This window comes from Cnephaeus nilssonii (genome assembly GCF_951640355.1).
Source record: "Cnephaeus nilssonii genome assembly, chromosome: 20".
NCBI classification, from domain to species: Eukaryota; Metazoa; Chordata; class Mammalia; order Chiroptera; family Vespertilionidae; genus Cnephaeus; species Cnephaeus nilssonii.
In genome coordinates, this window is record NC_137091.1 from 46288129 (window position 1) to 46309583 (window position 21455).

Here is a 21455-nt window from a genome sequence, read left to right on the forward strand (position 1 = left end):
TATGTCAGTACAAGTGCTCGCATATTTTAGAAGACATGAAATAAAGGGTCAAGGTTGTTGTTTTTTTAATCTGGGGTGTGAAGAGCACAGCAGCTGAAGGCCCTTGGAGGTTCTGACAAACGGAAGAGGTGGCCCAGAGGGGAAGAGGCTGCCGACGAACCCTCCCCCAAAATCCAACCAGCCTGTCCAGAGAAAGGGTCCATAGTGAGAATGAGCTTTGTCTTCCCCCCACCCACGAGAGAGAGAGAGAGCCTTGTCCCCAATTCCCACAATCCACCAGTGAGAGTCACCACCCAGGATTATTATTATTTTTTTTAATATATTTTATTGATTTTTTTACAGAGAGGAAGAGATAGGGACAGAGAGTCAGAAACATTGATGAGAGAGAAACATCGATCAGCTGCCTCTTGCACACCCCCTACTGGGGATGTGCCCGCAACCAAGGTACATGCCCTTGACCGGAATCGAACCTGGGACCCTTGAGTCCGCAGGCTGACGCTCTATCCACTGAGCCAAACCGGTTTCGGCCAGGATTATTATTTTTTAAATATATATTTATTGATTTCAGAGAGGAAGGGAGAGGGAGAGAGATAGAAACATCAATGATGAAGGAGAATAATTGATTGGCTGCCTCCTGCACACCCCCTGCTGGGCATGGAGCCCAAAACCCAGGCATGTGCCCTTGACCGGAATCGAACCTGGGACCCTTCAGTCCGAAAGCCGATGCCCTATCCACTGAGCCAAACCAGCTAGGAGCGTCCGTAGAGTTTGGATCATCTGTATTGCGGATGCTCTGCTAGTCTGAGGATTATGGAGCCTGTGGAGATTAACTAGTGCTGTGGGATTATCTCAAGTTTGGGGTGTAACCCCCACCTAGAAGGATTCCCTGGCGGTGCTGTAGGATTAGCTCAGGTTTGGGGTTGATCCCTCACACAGAAGGATTCTCCCCTGCTTTGACATTCCTCGTGCCCTGGGGCTTCCTTCTGTGGAGTGTGGGTGAGTCCTTGACTCAGACCCACCTCACGGCAGGTTGAAGTGTGTTCCTGGCTACCAACTCCTGTTCCGGGCGCGGGGGATGGCTTGTGAAGGGCGGGCTGCTTCTATCTTCACATGGGCACGCTGTTCGGAGGGATAAAACGATGGTGGAACTTGGGTCTCAGGACGTGATGGGAATGGTGGTTCCTGTATCTTAGGGGTATAGGAATTATGGTGCTGGGTATGAGGACTGGCAAGAACGGTGGTCCTTGTGTGCCAACGTCTGATGAGAAAGGTGGCCCCAGTGTCTCCAGGGTTGAGGGGGATGGTAGGTCCTAGCTGTCAGGAGCTGATGAGAATGATGGATCCTACTCACAGGGGCTGATGGGAAAGTTGATCTTGAGTCACAGGGGCTGATGGGAAAGTGAATTTTTTTTAAATATATTTTTATTGATTTCAGAGAGGGAGATAGAGATAGAAACATCAATGATGAGAAAGAATCATTGATTAGCTGCCTCCTGCACATCCCTTACTGGGGATCAAGCTCACAACCTGAGCATGTGCCCTGACTGGGAATCTAACCATGACCTCCTGGTTCACGGACCACTGAGTACCCCCGCACCCCCACCCCCGCCAGGCTGGGAAAGTGGATCTTGAGTTGCAGGGGCTGATAAGAATGATGGATCCTGAATCTCAAGGGCTGATGGGATATTCAGTCATAGAGGCTGCCTGGATGGATGGTGGACCCCAAGTCTCAAAGGCTGATGGGAATGAACGGTGGCTCCTGAGTCTCAGGAATGTATGCGACTTCTGCAGCTGAGTCTCAGGTGCCAAGGGCCCTGTGAACCCTGCCTGTCGGAGGAGGGTGCCGACAGCGGCTCCTGTGACTCACGAACTAATGGGAATGGAAACCATGTTTCCGGAACCGAGAGGAATTATGTTTGCTTACCCCAGAGGCTTCTGCCAGCCCCAGCCGAACCCATAAACCCTGTTATTCATCCATCTCTCCCTCTTCCTGAGCCCCTGCTCCGAGCCACACCCTCCTGGGTGATCCTGAGGACAGAGATGACTCAGACCTGGATCCTGCCCTCAGTGGATTCCCAGAGACAGACTCAGGCACCAGGGGCTCAGAGCCAGGCCCAGGAGACACGCAGGGTGGTGTGGCTACCACCCCGGCCTGACCTGGGGGCCTGCGGGGTGAGGCAGAATGACGCAATGAGGGTAATTCTGGACGCCAAGTCAAGGCGCCGGATCTGACCAAGGCCCTTTTCATCATATGGGAATTGGTGTGCGTGACGAGTCCATGATGTGCCCATTGTCAATCCCAAGTCAGCCGCACATGTTTGCAGAGGCGGCCGGCTTCCAAAGACAGAACATGGGACTTGGGGCCAGAGAGGCCTGGGTTCGAATCCTAGCTCCGCCATTCACTGCGGGAGCTTGGGGAACTCGCTACTCAGAACCTTAGTTCCCTACATGGAGATAAAATAGTTCCTGATAAATGAGATTGCTGTGATGACTGAGTGATACCATGTATAGAAATGCCCAATCCTGGGCCTGTCTCTAAGCATGTGGTCAATAAAGGGTATGTTTGTCATTATTCCTATCATTAGTAAATAATAAAAGACCTATTAGTATTTATCAACTATCTAGGTTCAGAGGCTTAAGAGCATCAGAAGGAATCAATAAAAAACAAATAAACCCTGTGATTTGCATATGCATCAGCATGTTTCTTTATGTAAAAATGATCTCCCAATTGAATAAGTATAAATAAATGTATACATTGGGACACTATACAGTCACTAAAATGAACAAGGTAACTGCTAGCATGGACATAGGAGACTGCCGTGACATAGTGTTAAAAAAGGAAAATGTAGCACTAGCCGGTTTGGCTCAGTGGATAGAGCATCGGCCTGCGGATTGAAGGGTCATGGGTTCGATTCCAGTCAAGGGCACATGCCTGCAGGCTCGATCCCCAGTGTGGAATGTGCAGGAGGCAGGCAATCAATGATTCTCTCTCATCATTGATGTTTCTATCTCTCCCTTCCTCTCTGAAATCAATAAAAAATAATAAATGAAAAAAAGAAAAGTGTAGAATAATGTCATCCCATCTGGGCATAAAAAGGAAGAGGGTGGGCCCTAAGTGGTTTGGCTCAGTGGATAGAGCGTCGGCCTGCGGACTGAAGGGTCCCAGGTTCGATTCCGGTCAAGGGCATGTACCTTGGTTGCGGGCACATCCCCAGTAGGGAGTATGCAGGAGGCAGCTGATCGATGCTTCTAACTCTCTATCCCTCTCTCTTCCTCTCTATAAAAAATCAATAAAATATATTTTTTAAAAAGGAAGAGGGTGGTATAATATATGTGCATAGGAGTATAGAAGTGCTCTGGAAAGATTCACAAGAAATTGGTAAGTGTACGCTGTCCCCCAGAGAGATCTGGGTGGCCAGCCTACAGGGTGGGAGGGAAATGCATTTTTCACTGGTGAGCCCCAGAACTGTATACCTACCACTGCCTGAATGTCTTCCCTAAATGCACACACACACACACACACCCAGGCCCCTAATGGCCACTGGGTTCCAAGCTGTGCCCAGCATCTTCCCTCTCCTGTACCCTCTTCTTCCTCCTGGCTCCCCCCTGGACACAGCGCTCGCCCCCTCAGGTCCTGGGCCAGACTCCTGGTTGTCCATCTTCACGCCTTCCCTCCCGGTCACCTCCCAGAGCCTGTCAGGGCTCAGTCCCTCCAGCCGCCACACACTCACCGCCCCACCCCTGCGCTCCGTCCCCAGGGGTCCCAGCCCCAGCTCTGGCACCCTCCTCCCCAGCCTGCCAGCTTCCCCCAGCGTCTCTCCCCCCTCCGTGCATCCCCCCCCACACGGGGCCCAGAGGGGCCTTTCGGACACCCGGATCTGCCCCTCCCCTGGCTCCGAACCCTCCAGGGCTCCCGTTCAATCTCCAGAAAAAGTCCCCCAGCCCGGCCTCCCGGGCGCTTCCCAGCCGGCCCCGCCCACCCCGCTCGGCCCCGTCTCCGCCGCCGCCCGGCCCCAGTCCTCTCGGCCTGGACTGCGGCGCTGCCCGCCCTCCCGGGATCGCCCCTGCTCTCCGGCCCCGGGGCCTCCGCCGGCCCGGCACGCCCCGGCTGCCGCCCTCGCTCTCAGCCCTGCAGACCCAACCGCCTGCTCCCCGTCCCTGGAGGTCCCGCCACCAGCTCTGCCTCCTCCGCCCGGTCCCGCGGGCGCGTCTCCGGCCGCCAGGACTCCTCCCGCCCCCCTCGGCCGTGCCCCGTCTCCCCGGGATGGCAACGGTGTGCGTCTGGGCCTGCCTCCCCCATCAGACTGGGAGCTCCGGCAGCAAGGGCAGATGTGGGTCTGATTCACCTTAGGGTCCCCGGTGGGGGGGGGGGGGGGGGAGACCGCAGCGCAGGGGGAGGGAGGGGGAGAAGGCAGGGAGAGAGCGGAGAGAGCAGACCCTGATGGGGAGATGGGGGTGGGGAGGGAGGGAGACAGGGAGAGAGAGAGAGAGAGAGAGAGAGAGAGAGAGAGAGAGAGAGAGAGAGAGAGAGAGAGAGAGGAGAATGCGCCGGGCCGGGAGGCTGGCAGAGGGAAGGAAGGGAGGCGCGGCGGCGGGGACGGGGAGCCGAGACGGGAGAGACGGGCCCAGCCGCGGGAGGCGGAGGGCGGGAGCGGTGGGAGCGCCGGGCCCGCCGCCTCCCGGCCCCTTTTGTCCCTTCCCTCCGCCCTGCGTCACGCTCCCCGGCCGGCCTCCCGCCCGCGCCCTCCCCCGCCCGCGCCTCCTCCGGGCTGGATGGAATTTTTTCCCCTGGACCGGGGCCAGCGGCGGGGCCGGGGGAAGCCAGGCGCGCTGGGCCGGGCGGCGGGAGGGGCCGGGGCGGGGGCCCCCCGGGGAGGGGGCTGGGCCGCGGGGTCCGGAGCGGGGAGCCGGGCCGCGGCGCCCGGGGGGCGGGGGTGGGGGGGAGTCGGGAGGAGGCTGGCGGGGACGCGGAGACCGGGGAGCGGCCGTCGGGCGCGGAGGCGGGCGGAGGATGGAGAGCAGCCAGCGACCGCGGGGCCGGGGCCGGCCCGGGAGACCGTTCCCTCCGACGCGGGAGCCGCGGAGCCGTGAGTCTGCGGGAGGGGAGGGGAGGGGAGGGGAGGGCGCCGGGGCCCCGGTCCCCGGGGTCCCCGAGGGAGGAGGCACCCGGAGGCCCCGGGCGGCTTGGGATCTGGGGGGGGCGGCGGGGGGGGCGGGGTAGGTGGGGAACCCAAGCTCCGGAATTCTTGGAGGCGGTGGCTGGGGGCCTGGATTCGGGATCCAGAGAAGGAGAGGGCGGAGAACATCCCCTGGGTCCCTCTTGGAGGAGGGATGGGCTGGGGGTACCCCGATTCCGAGCCGAAGGAGACATGGGGTGAAGAACGGGGGGTGGGGGGGGGGGGCGCGCAAGATGCCCGCCCGCGCCCTCGGGAGAGGTGCCGGGCGAGAGTCTGGCTTTGGAGGTGCCTCCGGCGGCGGAAGGGTTAACGTCTGTCTGGAGGGGCGGGGGAGGGGCAGGGAAGAGGCTGCGGGGCTTCGAGGGGTCAAGGGTGAGCCGTGCCGGTGGGAGGGGGCCGCGGGGGAGGGGGAGGTTGTCTGGGCCGCCAGACAGGCCAGGGTCAGCGGCGGGGGCAGGGGATGTCTGGCGGCTCCCTGGGGGACCTGGGATTCCAGGCCCAGCCCCCTCTTCCCCTAAACCTGGGGGTCCGCCACCCAGCCCTTCCCTCCGAATTCCAGGATCCGCACCCCCAGCCCCCTGCCGCCCGGGACCCAGGAGTCTGGCTTCCCAGCCTCTCCTCTCAGACTTGGGGGGTGCACACGCCAGCCCCGGCCTTGCACGAACCCCCAGAGCTAGGGCCCCCCCCCCCCGCCCCAGCCCCTTCCTCCCCGGAACCCAGGAGTCCCCACCTCCTCTTCAGCCCCAGCTGGACTCCATCCCTGCGGGGGCTAAGGGGGCGGGGCCATCTGGTTGCCATGGTGCCAGACTGTTTGGGTCTGCTCTCTGACCCTTGGGGGCTCCCCAGGGTCTGCAGAGAGGGGGGAGGGGGACCGAGACCTGGGGGGAAGTGCCAGCCCCTTCCCCAAATCGCGCCTGTGGGCCCAGGGAGTGCGAGCCTCCACTGGCGCCGGGTCCGGTGACCTTGAACAATCCCGACCCTTCTCTCTCTCCTTGGGCCTCAGTTTCCCCGAGGAGACATCTTTTGGGGGCAGCGGGTAGGTGATCGGGTCCTAGAAATCTTTAAGATTCTCAGCTTCCTCTCTCCTCTCGTCCCCCTCCTCAGGCCCCAGGCAGCCCCGGGGCATGCTGGGAACCCAGGCCTGGGCTCTGGGCCAGGTTGTTGGGGGGGGGGGGCGGCGGGGGCAGCCTCCTCCCTTCCCCTTCCTCCCCACCTTGGCCTGACTCTCGCCCCCGCCTGAGGGTCTGGGAGGTTGGGAAGGAGGGAAGGGGGCTGAGAGCTGGGACCGTGGACCCGTCCCTGGCCCCCCGCCTCCCCCCCTTTCCTCCTCCGCCCCCTTCCCGCCTCTCCTCCCCCTCCTCAGCAGGTCGCTACCCCAGCCCTGGGCCCCTTCTCCAACCACCCCCACCCCACCCCCAGCTCCAGACCTGGCTCGGAGCGGCGAGGGGGAGGGAGAGAAGGAAGGAGAAAGACAGAGAGAGAGAGAAGGAGAAGGGAGGGAGACAGCCGGAGAGAAGGGAGTGGGGGGGGGGGAGGGAGGAGAAAGACCTAAGAGGGAGGGAAGGAGAAAGGAGGCGAGGAAAGGAGAGAGACGGAGGGAGAGCCGGGGACGGGGATGAGAGATGGAGGGAAGGGGGAGGGGAGGAGGGAGAGGGAGCGAGACTGGGAAATTGAGGGAGAGAATGAGAGGGACAAAGACCGAGGGAGGGGGAGGAGAAGGGGAGGAAGAAAGACGGAAGGTGAAGAGAAGGAATGAGAGGAGGGAGGGAGGGAGGGGAGCGAGCGGGAGTCTGAGAAAGGACCTGTGAGCGAGGGGGACCGGAGGGGGGGGAGGGAGGCGCAGATGCCGGCGGAGATGGGATCCAGGTGAGACCGAGGCCGAGACAGCCCAGCGGCGCCCCGCCGGCCCCGCGAGCGCCCACCGTGGCGCTGGAGCTGGAGCTGGGGGGGGGGGGGGGCAGTGAGCGAGCCGGGGAGCTGGCCCGAGGCAGGGCCCCCGGGGGCACAGACTTCGGCGCCCAGGGGTGGGAGGGTGGGTGCTGGGTGCCGCCCACCTGGGAAGCCGCCCCCTCCCCCCACTTGCAGCGGCCAAGTCCCTGAAAACTCCCTGAGGCTCACCTGCAAAATAAGGGGGGGGGGGAGGGGGGAGCAGTGCCGAAGGTCCCTGGGTCCCTGGACCGAGATGGCCGAGGCCCGGGGCGGTGTTGGCGCTCGGGGACCACCGCTGCCTCCTTAGAAAGGACGAGAGGCCACAAGAAGGGGTGAGAGAGGGGAGAAAAGGCCCGGCGGCGCTGGGAAGCTTTTGTGTCCAGAGGCTGGATTCCTGCGCCTGACAGGTGGGTAGGGAGCCCCCTGGTCCCCGGGGCCAGACTCCCAACCAGGTGAGGCTTCCAGGAAGCGGGGCCGCCTGCGCCTTCCCCGGGGAGACGGGGCCAGGCTGGACGGCGGCGGAGGGAGGAGGAGGGGCTGGGGCCTGGACTCCGGGGACCTTGGGGAGGAAGGGGGTTGGGGGCGGGGGGGGGGGGGGCGGGTCACTGAACTCCTGGGTCTCCACGGTGAGGATGGGCCAAGGGACTGATCCTTCCCGGGTTCCTTGGGGAGGAGGGGGCCGGGGGCCCGCATTCCTGGGTCCTGGCACCCACCCGTAGAACCGACCTTGCGGGGCCTTCGCCGCACACAAGCTCGTGTCTGTGGGTCCGTGTCGGGGGCTCACCATCGCAGCGGGGGCCTCCCCGGCCCTCCCCCACCCTCCCTGGCCCTCCGGGGCCCCCTCCCCTCCCCCCCCCCCCGCGTCTGTCCGTCCATCCGTCTGTCTGTCCACCCGCCGCGCCCCCCGGGCTGAGGTAGGAGGTTGTATAGTTGAGGAGGACACCCACGGAGATCACTATACGGCCTCCTAGCTTTCCCCAGGCTGCGCCCTGCACGGGACGCCCACCCGGCGGGGACCCCAACCCCCCCCCCCCAGCCCCAGCCCCACCCCGCTGGGCTCCGGGGGGCTGCCGCAGGGACCCTGGGAGGAGGAGCGAGCGAGCGATCGAGCAGGGCTGCCTCTCCTGTCTTCGTTTCCTCCTCCTCTTCCCTCTAAGACTTTCCCACCCAGAACCCGCCCCGTCTGCTTTCTCTGTCTCCCATCGCTGCTGTGTCCTGAGCTTCCCTTGTGTCTGCGCAGGGGCCGCGGCCTCTCCATCTCTCTCTCTCTCATCGTGCGTTCTGGTGTCTCCCCGTGTCTGAGTTTCCGTCTCGGGGCGCTCCCAGCGTCTCTCTCTGACCCCCCCACACACACACCGCCCCGACCCCCCACCCCCCCACCCCCTCCAGGGCCTGTCGGGCCGCCACACACCCTACTGCCGGCCTCTGGGTCCCTGAGACCCTTTAACCTGTGAGGACGTCCAGGATCACAGGTGAGGTTCTTGGGAGCCTGGCATCCGGCCCAACCACAGCCTGAAGGTTGCAGGCCCGACACCTGACCCCTGACCCCTCTCTCCTGCCTCCCTCCAACCCCAAGCCTGACATTTGACCTGCAAGAGGAATCTGGCCTCTGACCTCAGGCCACAGGCCCCTCCCCTGTCCCACAGTGACCTCACAAAGGTCACCCGCTTCTTTCCCCAGCCCAAGCCCCTGTGCGATGGCCCCGCGGGCTGCAGCCAGCGCCGTCCCCTGCGCCCTGGTGGCCCTCGCGGCCTTGGGGCCCCCCACCTGGGCCTGTCTCCTCTGCTTCACATCCTACAGCGAGCGCCACCGCATCTGCCGGATCTTCGTGGGGGTGGAGGGCCCGGAAGTGGAGAAGTGTGAGGAGGCATTCTCGGCTGCCTTTGAGGGCCTCCTGGACACTGAAATCAGTGAGGAGACCCCCCACCTTCCTCCATCCTCCAGGGCCCTGGGGGGGAGAGGCGGGGGCGGAGGGAGGGGTCAGAGAGGCCTGGAGAGACCCAGCAAGAGAGAGACAACAGACTGGCAGATAGGAATGGGGGACAGAGGCTCAGACAGGAGGCCGGACAGAAACTAGGGACAAAGACTCAAGCGGACAGGAGGCTAGAGATGGGGGGCAGACACTCAGAGGCACAGGAGGCTAGAGATGGGGGGCAGAGACTTAGAGAGGGGAAGGTCGAGACTGAAGATAGAGACGCAGAGAGGGGAAGATAGAGGCTCAGGGGAGAGACTCAGAGGGATTAGGATTTATTATTTTCATTATTTTTGTAATCCTCAACCGAGGATATTTTTCCCCACTGATTTTTAGAGAGAGGGAAAGACAGAGAGAAACATCGATGTGAGAGAAACACATCGATTGCTTGCCTCCTGCAATTGTCCCTGATCAGGGCCCCGGGCCTGGGAGGAGCCTGCAACCATGGTACGTGCCCTTGACCGGAATTGAACTCCGGACCCTTCCGTCTGAGCCAAACTGGCTAGGGCAGTGGTCGGCAAACTCATTAGTCAACAGAGCCAAATATCAACAGGACAACGAGTGAAATTTCTATTGAGAGCCAAATATTTTAAACTTAAACTTCTTCTAACGCCACTTCTTCAAAATAGACTCGCCCAGGCCGTGGTATTTTGTGGAAGAGCCACACTCAAGGGGCCAAAGAGCCGCAGTTTGCCGACCATGGGGCTAGGGCAGAGGGAGGAGGATTTAGATGGGAGGACCGAGACTCGGTAGATATAGGACGAAGTCTTAGAGAGACAGAGAATGTCCACACAGGTGATATGTTAGGGGAGCTGCTTCCCTCAGCCTCTGCCCCACCCCCACCCCACCCCCAGATTACGATGAGAGAAGCCACCTGCATGACTCCTTCACCCAGATGACCCTCTCCCTCCAAGAGATAGCCGCCGCTCAGGGTGAGTGGGGGGGGGGGGGGGGAGGCAGCAGCAGTGAGAGATGGGGGCGTGTGCGGGGGGAGGGGGTGCCCCTGGAATGAGGCAGTGGTCTAGGAGCAGGTGGCACTGGGTAGCCAGTTTCTTGTCAGGGACATGATGGCAGGAGGTAAAGGGACGGTCCCGGTAGACCTAGAGCCTGAAGCCCAGGTCGGATCAGGTGGATGTGAGTTCTGACCTGGCTGTGTGGCTCTTCTTGGGTGTGAAGTTCAGGACGTGTCACTGCCTCCTTCTGTACCTCAACTTACCCACCTGTAAAATGGGACACCTTCCCTGCCTCCCGGGATGGCTTCGGAGCTCAGAGGGAGGGAGGGGGCCCCCGAGCAGAGGACCTCAAACAGGACATCTTCCTCTGGGAGGTAACACGTGGTCCTTATGCCAGAAACGGGAACTGTTGGCGGGGGGGGGGGGGGGGGGGAGGCCCGAGCTCTTTGTGCAGCATAAACTGGCCTCCTCGGAGGTCTGGGGGCTCACGGCTCATTTCTACAGCTGCCATTACTTCTTGCCCACCAAACATTTTGACAGAGATCCCCAAAGGTGGGAAGGAACCCTATCCAGTGGGTGTCTTGGGGGTCCAGGATGGAGGAGACTTCAGCTGCGATCCCCCACCCCCAGGAAGACCTGAAGAATCAGAGCTGGCAGAGATGGGGGGCAGGGCAGGACCCCAGGAAACGCCCTTTCTCCCCACAGGGGCCATGTTGTCCCAGAAGATTTTGAAAAGAGCCGACAGTCCAGAGTGGAGGCGGGGAGGACTGTGTGGAGGCTAGGGTGAAGGAGGCTTGAGCTGGGGCGGGGGCTGTGAAGAGGGGGCATGGAGATGAGGGGACAGGGCTGAGGGGAGTCCAGGGCAGGATGGATGAGGCTTGGGTCTGATGGGTTGTTCCCTCCCCGGGGAGAGGAAGCTAAGAGACAGAGCCTGGGGTTGGGCTCTCTGGGTGGGTGGTGGGTCATCCCTCAGGTGGGGGGCCTAGGAAAAGAAGCAGTGGGTAGATGGGGAGCGGGGCTAGGACATAGTGACTGTGGGGGACCCAAGGGACATCTAGATAAATGGGTCTGGGGTGTAGCTGAAGGGTGAGGGAGACTTGAGACTCTGTCTTGTGAGCAGGGGGAGGACAGGGTCAGCTCTGGGTATAGGAAGACCCTCTGGGGCTGTGTGAGGACCTACTGGAGGCCGGGAGAAGCTGGTGCAATACGATCTGCAGAGATATGTTTAATGTGCCGGGAACAAAACTGAAAACCACCTGCCCTCAGGTTGCTTATATTGCCGGGGGTGGGACAGACGAGAAACGTAATCAATGAACTACGATAGTGTGTCAGTTGGTGAACCACGCTGTGGAGGAAAACAGAAGGGGACAGGACTGGGCCCCCGTGGGTTGATCATTTTAAACAGGTTGGTCAGGACAGGTGCAAATGAGAAGGTCCAATTGAGCAAAGACCTTTGTCAGTGAAAGCCACGCAGAAAACCTGGGGGGGAAACATTCCAGGTAGAGGGAACAGCCAGTGCAAAGGCCCTGGGGTCAGTGTGGTTCGCGTGGTATCATTGAGGGAGAAATCGAAATGAAATGAGTGAGGCAGCAAAGGGTCGCATCCTGTAGGACCTTGTAGGTCAGTGATTCTCAAGCCCCAGTGTACGAATTCTCGGAATCTTTTGGGAGCGTGTTAAAAGGCAGGGTCCTTGCCCTAGCCGGTGTGGCTCAGTTGGCTGGAGCATTGTACCATACACCAAAAGTAAAAGGCAGGGTGCTGGGCCCAACCCTCTGTTTCTGACCAGTAGGTCTGAGGTATGGCCCAGAAATGGGACATTTCTAACAAGTTCCCTGGAACACACTTTGAGAACTGCTACCTTGTACCAACTTGGCCTTAAGAAGGAGACAGGACATGATTGGGACAAGGACAGAAGAAGGGTGACTGGTGGTGGCTCGGACCAATGGCAGTGGTCCAGGTGGGTCAAGATGAGTCTGAGCTGAGGGAGATGGAACATAAAGACGGAGGAGAAAGAAGGTCAAGGATCTGACCGTATGCTCAACCTTCCCCATCTATGGGGGAGGCTGTGTCTGCCAGGCAAGTTTATTTATGTTACTTGTCCTCAAGGATCGCCTCATACCAGTCTGGTGAGATGGGGTTTTATAAACCCCTATTTCTAGATGAAAAAGTTGGGGCTCAGCTAGACAAGGAGAACAGACCCAGGAGATACCTAGACCAGAGTTATGTGAGGTGAGAGCAATAGGAAAGAACAAGGTTGATCCTGGGTCTCTCCCAGAGGGAGGGACATGCTGACTTTGGTGGCAGGTGATAGACTGTATATAAACCATACCCCATCTCAAACTTGGCGATGGTAAGTGGTTGGCCCTTCGGTACCACTCACTGTGTGCCAGGCACCATTCTAAGTGGTTACGGGCAGTATCTCATGCGGTCACTAAATGGTGTCTGACACATAATTTGGGGTGGGGGGGTGGGAATGCTTTAATGTTGTATGGCATTAAATGTTCCCCGAACCCAGTGAGGTAGACACGGATATTGTCCCAATTTTATGGACGAGGAAAGTGAGGAAGGTTAAGTCCCATAGAGGGGGGGGGTGGGGGGGTGTGTCTTAGGATAGATATCTCAGATGTGAGTCGGGTGTGCCCGTAAGTAGAAGAGCCAGGACTCAGATCCAGACCTTGGGAACACCGAAGCTCCTAACCATAGACACCTCTTTTGGAGAGAGTTCACAGCACCGATCAGCACCACCTTGTGGTTCGTTTGGTATGACCCCTGCCTCTCGGCCTCTGGACATGTCAACTCTTATCGCCCCTGGTTTCATGGATCTATAACACCCCACCCCCATGGCTTACTTGGTAAATCCCTCGTTCACCCTCACCATGAATCACTTGGTTTGGCCTATAGGTATTTCTTGAATGACTCCTCCAACACCCTGGCCTTTCATTCGAGCGTCCCACTCTGACCACATCCTCCTGATCTTCCTGCCATCTCCAGACCACTTGCCTGCTCTGTGGCCAAGACGAGACCTCTTAAGCCCTGGACTCTTCATCTTGAACCCACTTCCTGGCTTCGGTACCCCTCTCTCCAGCTTATACCCAGTGATCATCACTTCAGCCACTCTTGCCAGTATCCTCATTTCCCTCCCTTTATATATGGTTTTAAGTCACAGAGGAACCCAAAATGGCTGAAGCTATGGGAAGCTTCTTTCTCCCAAACAAGGCTTGAGACAGGCACTTGAGGCTAGTACGACTGCTCCATTTTCTTGGGAACCTAAGGTCCTCCCAGCTTTCTGCTTTGTCATCCTAGGGTGTCCCCCTTGTCCTCATGGTCCTATGTGACTGGTAGAGCTCCAGCCATCAAACCCAAGTTTCAAGCAGCAGGATAGAAGATGGCACATGTTACTCAGTAAGAAGGCTACTTCCTGAGACTCCCACAGGGACACTTCCACTTGTATCTCAATAGCCAGACCTTAGTCATATGACCATCACTAGGTCATATGATCACAGCTAGCTGCAAGGGAGGCTGGGGAATGTAGTCTTTTAGCTGTGGGTGCTTTCCTGGCTGAAAGCATTCTGTTACTGAAGAGTAATAAGCTATTTGGAGGAAACTAGCAATTTCTGGTTATTAGTTTGCTGATGCTGCTGTATTTACCACAAACTGGGTGGCTTACACAAGAGAAACTTATTTTTTCACTATTCTGGAGGCTGGAAGTCCAAGACCAAGGTGTCCGTGTCAGCAGGGTTGGTTTCTGCTGAGGCCTCTTTCCTTGATGTAGTTGATCTCTCTCCCTGTGTTTCCACGTGGCCTTCCCTCTGTGTTTGTGAGTCCACATGTCCTCCCTGTAAGGAAGTCCGTCACATTGCATTAAGGCTCACCCTAATGGCCTCATTTTAGCTTCATTCGCTCCTTAAGACTTTGTCTCCAAGTGCAGTCACATTCTGAGCTACCAGGGGTTAGGACTTCAACTTGTGGATTTGGGAGAAGCACCGTTGAGCCCAAAACACCCTCTGCTTTTCTGACTTCCAAAACGACTTCTACCACCAAAATAATCCAGCCGTCCACTTTGGGAAAAGTCAGAGAACCTTGCAGTTCGGAAGGTGATGGTCACAACTCAAACACCCATAAGGACAGAGAACGTGAAGGAAGGAAGGAGGAGTAGAGATGAATCCAGGTGGGGATCATGGCGAGGTGTCAGGCATATGCTGTGACTAAGGGGGTGGTGGCTGCTAAGCTCCTGCTAGTTGCAGCCTCGTGTGAATTCTGTGTCTGTTACAGCTCTTCCAAATGTCTTAAAACAGATGCAAGCATTTTATGTGACTTCCCCAAATCTTACAATGGCAAACGGGTTCATTATTTTTAACACTTTCCAGGTTAAATATAACATCCAGTGGGTGGAATTGGGCCACAGGCCACCACCCGTTGTGGTCTCCACCCCAGTTGAATACTGGAGTTCTGCACATGATTACTGAACATTTTTTTTAATAATGTTTTTATTGACTTTAGAGAGAGGAAGGGAGAGGGATAGATAGAAACATCAAAGAGAGAGGAACATCTTTGATCGGCTGCTCCCTGCAAACCCCCTACTGAAGATTGAGGCTGCAATCCTGGGCATGTGCCCTGATGAGGAATCGAACCAGCGACCTCTTGGTTCATGGGTTGACGCTCAACCACTGAGCATTACTGAGCACTTTCTAAGACTCAGAGCGGGCTCCTGGGTTCTAGGAGCACAGCACTAAAGGAGAACATGTTTACTTAAGAGATAGACTTTAAATGATCACCATATATATAAAATAAGTACAAACTGATGAGAGCTATGAATGCAATGAAGGCGGGACTAAGAAAAATAGGGAACTCGGTTAAATTAGGAATTTAATCAGGGAAAACCTCTTAAGTAAATGACACAAGGTATGACGTGAACTCTTTAAAAATTTTTGTATTGATTTCAGAGATGAAGGGAGCGGGGGAGAGAGAGACATCAACGATGAGAGAATCATTGATCGGCTGCCTCCTGCACGCCCCCTGCTGGGGACTGAGCCCCGAAACCCCCGCATGTGCCCTGACTTGGAATCGAATCTGAGACCCTTCAGTCTGCAGGCCGGACTCTATCCAATGAGCCAAACCAGCTAGGGCTGATGAGACTCTTAGGAACTCTCAAATGCCTTTGTAACTTATGCCTATGTAAGGCATGACATGAAGGATGAAGAGGAGTAGGGGGAAGATGTCCTAGAAACAAGCCAGCATGTGCAAAGGTCCTGAGGTGCTGGAAAATATGCTTTTCCATTTAGGAGAAGTGAAAGATGCACAATAGGAGTGACAGGAAACTAGGCTGGACCTGGTAAGGAATCTGATCTCCAACCTCCCCCTTCCCCTCAACATGATAAACACATGATACAGAGAAGGGCTTCCATCAGAGACCGTCAGGAGGAAGAAGGGAGGAGACTGGGAATAGCCTGGTGGGAGGAGGTAAGAGGAGGAAATGGTGTCTATACCAAAAAACGGGTAGAGAGGGGCTGGGAAAGAGGCAGAGACACCGTTATGGTGAGTCCAGCTGAGCTCGCCCAACCGCGGGGGACGGGGTGGTGGAGGAGGGGAGAGTCTTGACCACAAGGCCTCCCTCCATCCTCCAGGGTCCTATGAGGTTGCCTTCCCTTACGCTGCAGAGAAAATACAGGAGGTCATTGCGCAGCTTAAAGAAGGTAAAATGGACTCCCAGCTCCTTCCCCAGGTACACACACAATTAAAAAAAAAACAAAAACACCCAGTCTTAAAACGGCCATTTGCCTGATGGATCTCAGAACCGCTTGCCCTGGGTGGGACACAGGCTCTCCTCCTGCAGGAACCACTGGGGATCTGGCCCCGCCCCTTCGGTCTAAGGCTCCCTCCCCAGCAAGGATCCCTTCTTGGGACGGTCCTGTCCCGGATTAGCCCGAGCCTCTCGCTTGGACCTGGCCCCGCGCGCTGTGCCTGTGGGCTACTCGCTTCAGGCCCGGCCACACCTCTCACGGGGCCCCTGAGAATCGCCAGGGGTCTGGCCCCGCCCCCTCGGTGGAATGCACCAGGGCTGGCCCCGCCCCCTCTGCACACAGCAGGCCTGCCACCCTTAGATGGCCAGAAGCCACCGGGGCCCTGACCTCCAGGGGAATTCTGCAGGCCCGCCGGGTCCCCTGGTGGAATACAGCCGGCCCGGCCTCGCCCCCTTCGAGGAATGCACCGAGCGCAGTAACGTCCCCTCGGGGAGCTGCAGGTGGGCACCTCCCTGCACTCCCGGGGCTGAAACGCTTCCTCTCTCTCCGCAGTGCAGGCCTGCATCCCTCCCTGCGGTAAGCCCTTCACTCAAAAGCTCAGGATTGCGGGGGTAAGGGACGCGGTCAGGGCCGAAACGGGGGGTGCGGGGTGCGTTCCTGGTGGGAGCGCAGGGGTGGGCCTCAGATCCGAAGGAATCCAGTAAGAGCCCTGGAGAGAAAAGCGGGCATTGCTCCCCAACCTCATAAAAGGCGGGTCCGAAAGCCAAAGCAAACCAATAAAAAAAAAAAAAAATCCCAGGGGCCGAAGAATGGTGAGAACCAGCCAATGAGCGCAGAGAAGGCGGGGCCCGGGTTCCTGCCGATGGGACCCAGGGAGGCTGCCAACCCCTGACAGGCCCAAAGGGACGCGGGGCTGGGAAAGGCGAGCGGCGCCCAGACCCAGCGTCCCCGCCCACAGGGCACCAGGAGCTCTCCCGGCGTTTCCGCTGCCTCGGGTGCTACTCCAGGGTCTGCGACTTCCCGCTGGACTGCCCAAGTGAGGGGCGGGGCCCGGGGGGCGGGAACCGGAGGGACCCGAGACAGGGCGGGGCTGGAGGACGGGGGCGTGGTCGAGGGCGGGGCCGAGGTGGTGACGCGGCCCGACTCCAGTTCAGGACGTGACGGTGCCACGGGGCGATCAGGCCCTGTTCTCCTGCACCGTGAAATTCCAGTTGCCCAAAGAGGAGATCGCCTATTCCTGGAAGTTCGCAGAAGGAGGTGTGAGTAGGGGCGGGGCCCGCGCGAAGGGTTTTGGAGGCGAGTTGGGCTTCTTGGAAGATGGGGAGTCAGGACGCAGGGGTGGGGCTGGGGCGGGGGGGGGATCTCGGCCCAGATTCAGGCTTCGTGCAAAGGGAGGGTCGTGGCATTTAGGGGAGGAGTCAAGGCTCACACTGCCGGACCGGGGCTTGGGGACTTTGCGTAATTGTTTAAGGCGGGTGAGCAAGTCTCAGACCCCAGGGGCGGAGTCAAGATTTAGGAGGCGGGGGGGATGCTTGAATGGTCGGCGAGTAAGGGCGGAGGGTGGGGCTCCGGAAGGCGTGGTCTAGCTCGGGGGCGGGGCTTGTAGGGGGTCGGTAGCGAGTCCGCTGGGAGTCCGAGCTGGGGCGGCCCCGCGGTTCCAGCCCGTGCGTCCCTGCAGGTGCGGACTCGGGACTCGTCCTACTTCCGAGATATGCCCCGGGCCCGCGGGTATCTGGCGCGGATCCGGCCAGTGCAGCCCACGCACAGCGGGACCTTCTCCTGCGTGATCGCACACGACCAGCTGCCCCTGGCGCGCCTCTACTTCTTTCTGAACGGTGCGGGCGGGGCTGCGGGGCGGGGCGGGGCTGCGCGCGGCGGGGGCGGGGCGGGGCGGGGCTGCGCGCGGCGGGGGCGGGGCGGGGCGGGGCGGGGCCCGCGTCCCGCTGACGTGCGCGTCCCCGCAGTGACGGGCCCTCCCCCGCGCGGGGAGACGGAGCTCCAGGTCTCCTTTCGGGAAGTGCTTCGCTGGGCGCCGCGAGAGGCGGAGGGGGTCGAACCCTGGAGGCCGGGCCTGGGCGAGCTGCTGGCCGAGCCTGAGGCTCTGACGCTCAGCAACCTGTGCCTGATCGCGGCCGCCGCAGCCTTAGCCTCAGCCGGTGTGACCCTGCTGGCGTGGTGAGTACCCAGGAGGCGGGTCGCAGCACCGGGCTCTCCTGAGTGTCAGTTACTTCGTTTTTCAGACCCAGGAGCCCAGGCCCCAGCCCCTCCTCCCTCAGACCCAGGAGTCCAGGCCCCCAGCCCCTCCTCCCTCAGACCCAGGAGTCCAGGCCCCCAGCCCCTCCTCCCTCAGACCCAGGAGCCCAGGCCCCCAGCCCCTCCTCCCTCAGACCCAGGGGTCCATGCCCCAGCCCCTCCTCCCTCAGACCCAGGGGTCCAGGCCCCCAGCCCCTCCTCCCTCAGACCCAGGGGTCCAGGCCCCCAGCCCCTCCTCCCTCAGACCCAGGAGTCCATACCCCCATCCCCTCCTCCCTCAGACCCAGGAGTCCAGGCCCCCAGCCCCTCCTCCCTCAGACCCAGGAGTCCAGGCCCCAGCCCCTCCTCCCTCAGACCCAGGAGTCCAGGCCCCCAGCCCCTCCTCCCTCAGACACAGGGGTCCAGGCCCCCAGCCCCTCCTCCCTCAGACACAGGAGTCCAGGCCCCCAGCCCCTCCTCCCTCAGACCCAGGAACCCAGGCCCCCAGCCCCTCCTCCCTCAGACCCAGGGGTCCAGGCCCCCAGCCCCTCCTCCCTCAGACCCAGGAGTCCAGGCCCCCAGCCCCTCCTCCCTCAGACCCAGGACTCCAGGCCCCCAGCCCCTCCTCCTTCAGACCCAAGACTCCAGGCCCCCAGCCCCCTCCTCCCTCAGACCCGGGAGTCCAGGCCCCCAGCCCCTCCTCCCTCAGACCCAGGAGTCCAGGCCCCCAGCCCCTCCTCCCTCAGACCCAGGAGTCCATGCCCCCAGCCCCTCCTCCCTCAGACCCAGGAGTCCAGGCCCCCAGCCCCTCCTCCCTCAGACCCAGGGGTCCATGCCCCCAGCCCCTCCTCCCTCAGACCCAGGGGTCCAGGCCCCCAGCCCCTCCTCCCTCAGACCCAGGAGTCCATGCCCCCAGCCCCTCCTCCCTCAGACCCAGGAGTCCAGGCCCCCAGCCCCTCCTCCCTCAGACCCAGGAGTCCATGCCCCCAGCCCCTCCTCCCTCAGACCCAGGAGTCCAGGCCCCCAGCCCCTCCTCCCTCAGACCCAGGAGTCCAGGCCCCCAGCCCCCTCCTCCCTCAGACCCAGGGGTCCAGGCCCCCAGCCCCTCCTCCCTCAGACCCAGGGGTCCAGGCCCCCAGCCCCTCCTCCCTCAGACCCAGGAGTCCAGGCCCCACCCCCTCCTCCCTCAGACTCAGGAGTCCAGGCTCTCTCCACCTTTTGGACTCAGACTTCCAGGACCCAGATATCTGCTCCCCACCTTCTCTCCTCCACATACAACTGCCTCTTTATTTCCCCAGGATGTTCTTTCGATGGTACTTCAGTGGCAACTAACCAAGGTATCTTTCTGTTCCCTATCCTATTTCCATCCCTAAAATAAAGAATATATTCAACTATACAAAGGCTTTCGTCTTTGAAGGTGGTTACTGCCCATTTAGGTAGGAGGAGGGCAGCCTGTCCCAAATATGCCCCGGGGAACTGTGCCTCCAGAATGACTGTAATATAGCCCGTCACCATGCAGGCCCTATGGTCAGGGATTTAGGCGTAAGCCCGACCAACCCCAGATTTCTGACAGCCTCCTTGCCGAGGGTCCAAGGGCCGGCTCCCTCCTAGGGATGGTGGCCAACCTCCTGGGTGACATGCTGCTTCCTGCCTAAAATAATTTTTTCTCCCTTTTTTGTCCGATTAACTCAGTTATGATTTCCCCCATACAGCCTTTACATGTACAGTAAAACCTCGAAATTACAGACTAATTTGGGCCAGCGAGTGTCTGTTAAAGCCAAAAGTCCATTATATAATAAAGTAGGTTTTTCTGAATGCATATATTAAAAAATTGACAAATTAGTTTACCTGTTTTTACTTATATAGATACATTTGTGTAATTAAAATTAAGTATGAATGAAAAGTTTAATTTCACAGAAAAGCTTTCTGTATGTCTTACTGTAATTTCAAGTTTGTACTGACTAGGTCTAGCCAATGCGTGCATTCACCAGTCACGGAGAGTAAACAAATGCACCCGGCGCGGGCGTGGCTTAGTGCACGTGGGAACATCCCCTCACAGAGTTAAAACGGCTGCAGAAAGGCCACTAGACAACAGATTCAATTAACCCACAGGATGCAATGTGATCACATATTAAGCATCCCCCGAACATCATTGATGAGCAGTGACTCTTGGATTTAGATATGTAGACTGTAGTGCTCACTTCGGCAGCACATGTACAGAGATTAGCATGGCCCCTGCTCAAGGATGACACGTAAATTCGTGAAGTGTTCCATATCTATCCTATCTAATAAAAGAGTAATATGCAGATTGACCATCACTCCAACACACAATATAGCTGCCCCCATGTGGTCAAAGATCCTGCCCCCATGTGGACACAAGATGGCCAGCAGGGGAGGGCAGTTGGGAGGCACCCAGCCTGCAAGGGAGGGCAGTTGGGAGGCACCCGGCCTGCAAGGGAGGGCAGCTGGAGGCGATCAACCCTGCAGGGGAGGGCAGTTAGGGGTGACCGGGCTGGCAGAGGAGGAAAGTTGGGGGCAAACAGGCTGGCAGGGGAGCAGTTAGGCATCAATCAGGCTGGCAGCGGAGTGGTTAGGGGGTGATCAGGCTGGCAGGCAGAAGCGGTTAGGGGCAATCAGGAAGGCAGGCAGGCGAGCAGTTGGGAGCCAGCAGTCCTGGATTGTGAGAGGGATGTCCCAACTGCCAGTGAGATCGGGCCTAAACGGGCAGTTGGACATCCCTCGAGGGGTCCCAGATTGGAGAGGGTACAGGCTGGGCTGAGGGACGTGCACTGGGCCTCTAGTATATATATAAAAGCCTAAGCGACCATTACGATGAAAGGACTGGTCACTATGATGCGCACTGACCACCAGGGGGCAGACACTCGACACAGGAGCTGCCCCCAGCCCACAGGCCCGATCACCTGATCGGGGCTGAGCCCCCAGGCTGGGATGGGGAACCGGTGGGGGGTGGCAGTAGACACAGCCCCTTTCCCAGAGGGTCCAAGGGCCGGCTCCCTCCTAGGGATGGCCAACCTCCTGGGTCTCTCCCCCTGTCCCTCCCTCAGCAGTCAGGCCCTGATCACTGGGTCTGGGATGGGGAACTGGGGGTGGGTGGCAGCGGACGTAGGCAGTGAGGGAAGGAGGAGGGGGGGAGGCGGGGAACCATGCGGTGGCGGTGCACGGGTGGTGAGGGAAGGAGGAGTAGGGAGGTGGGGAACCTGATCGGCCCTGATCACTGACCAGGCATAGGGACCCCACCCATGCACAAATTTTGTGCACTAGGCCTCTAGTTTTTTAAATAAATAAATAAGTAAGTAAACTATAGTTGTAGATATGTAATATTTATTTATGTTGGCAAAAATACTACTGTGTTTTTTCCAACATATGGCCAATCTATACTAGTAAAAGGGTAATATGCAAATTGGTCACAATACCCTCACAGTAACAACCA

At 59.2% G+C, this 21455-nt stretch overlaps 1 protein-coding gene across 1 annotated transcript; it reads left to right on the forward strand.

The window, feature by feature from the left end:
• The first annotated feature begins 7687 nt into the window (after positions 1 to 7687).
• Positions 7688 to 19582, forward strand: SPACA6 (sperm acrosome associated 6). The gene is made up of 9 exons (XM_079799799.1): positions 7688 to 9016; positions 9933 to 10010; positions 15656 to 15724; positions 16325 to 16348; positions 16731 to 16808; positions 16922 to 17031; positions 17451 to 17607; positions 17737 to 17947; positions 19303 to 19582. Exons 1-9 carry the CDS (start codon positions 8803 to 8805, stop codon positions 19334 to 19336), a joined length of 975 nt encoding a protein of 324 aa, XP_079655925.1. The 5' UTR covers positions 7688 to 8802; the 3' UTR covers positions 19337 to 19582.
• The last annotated feature ends 1873 nt before the right edge of the window (positions 19583 to 21455 follow it).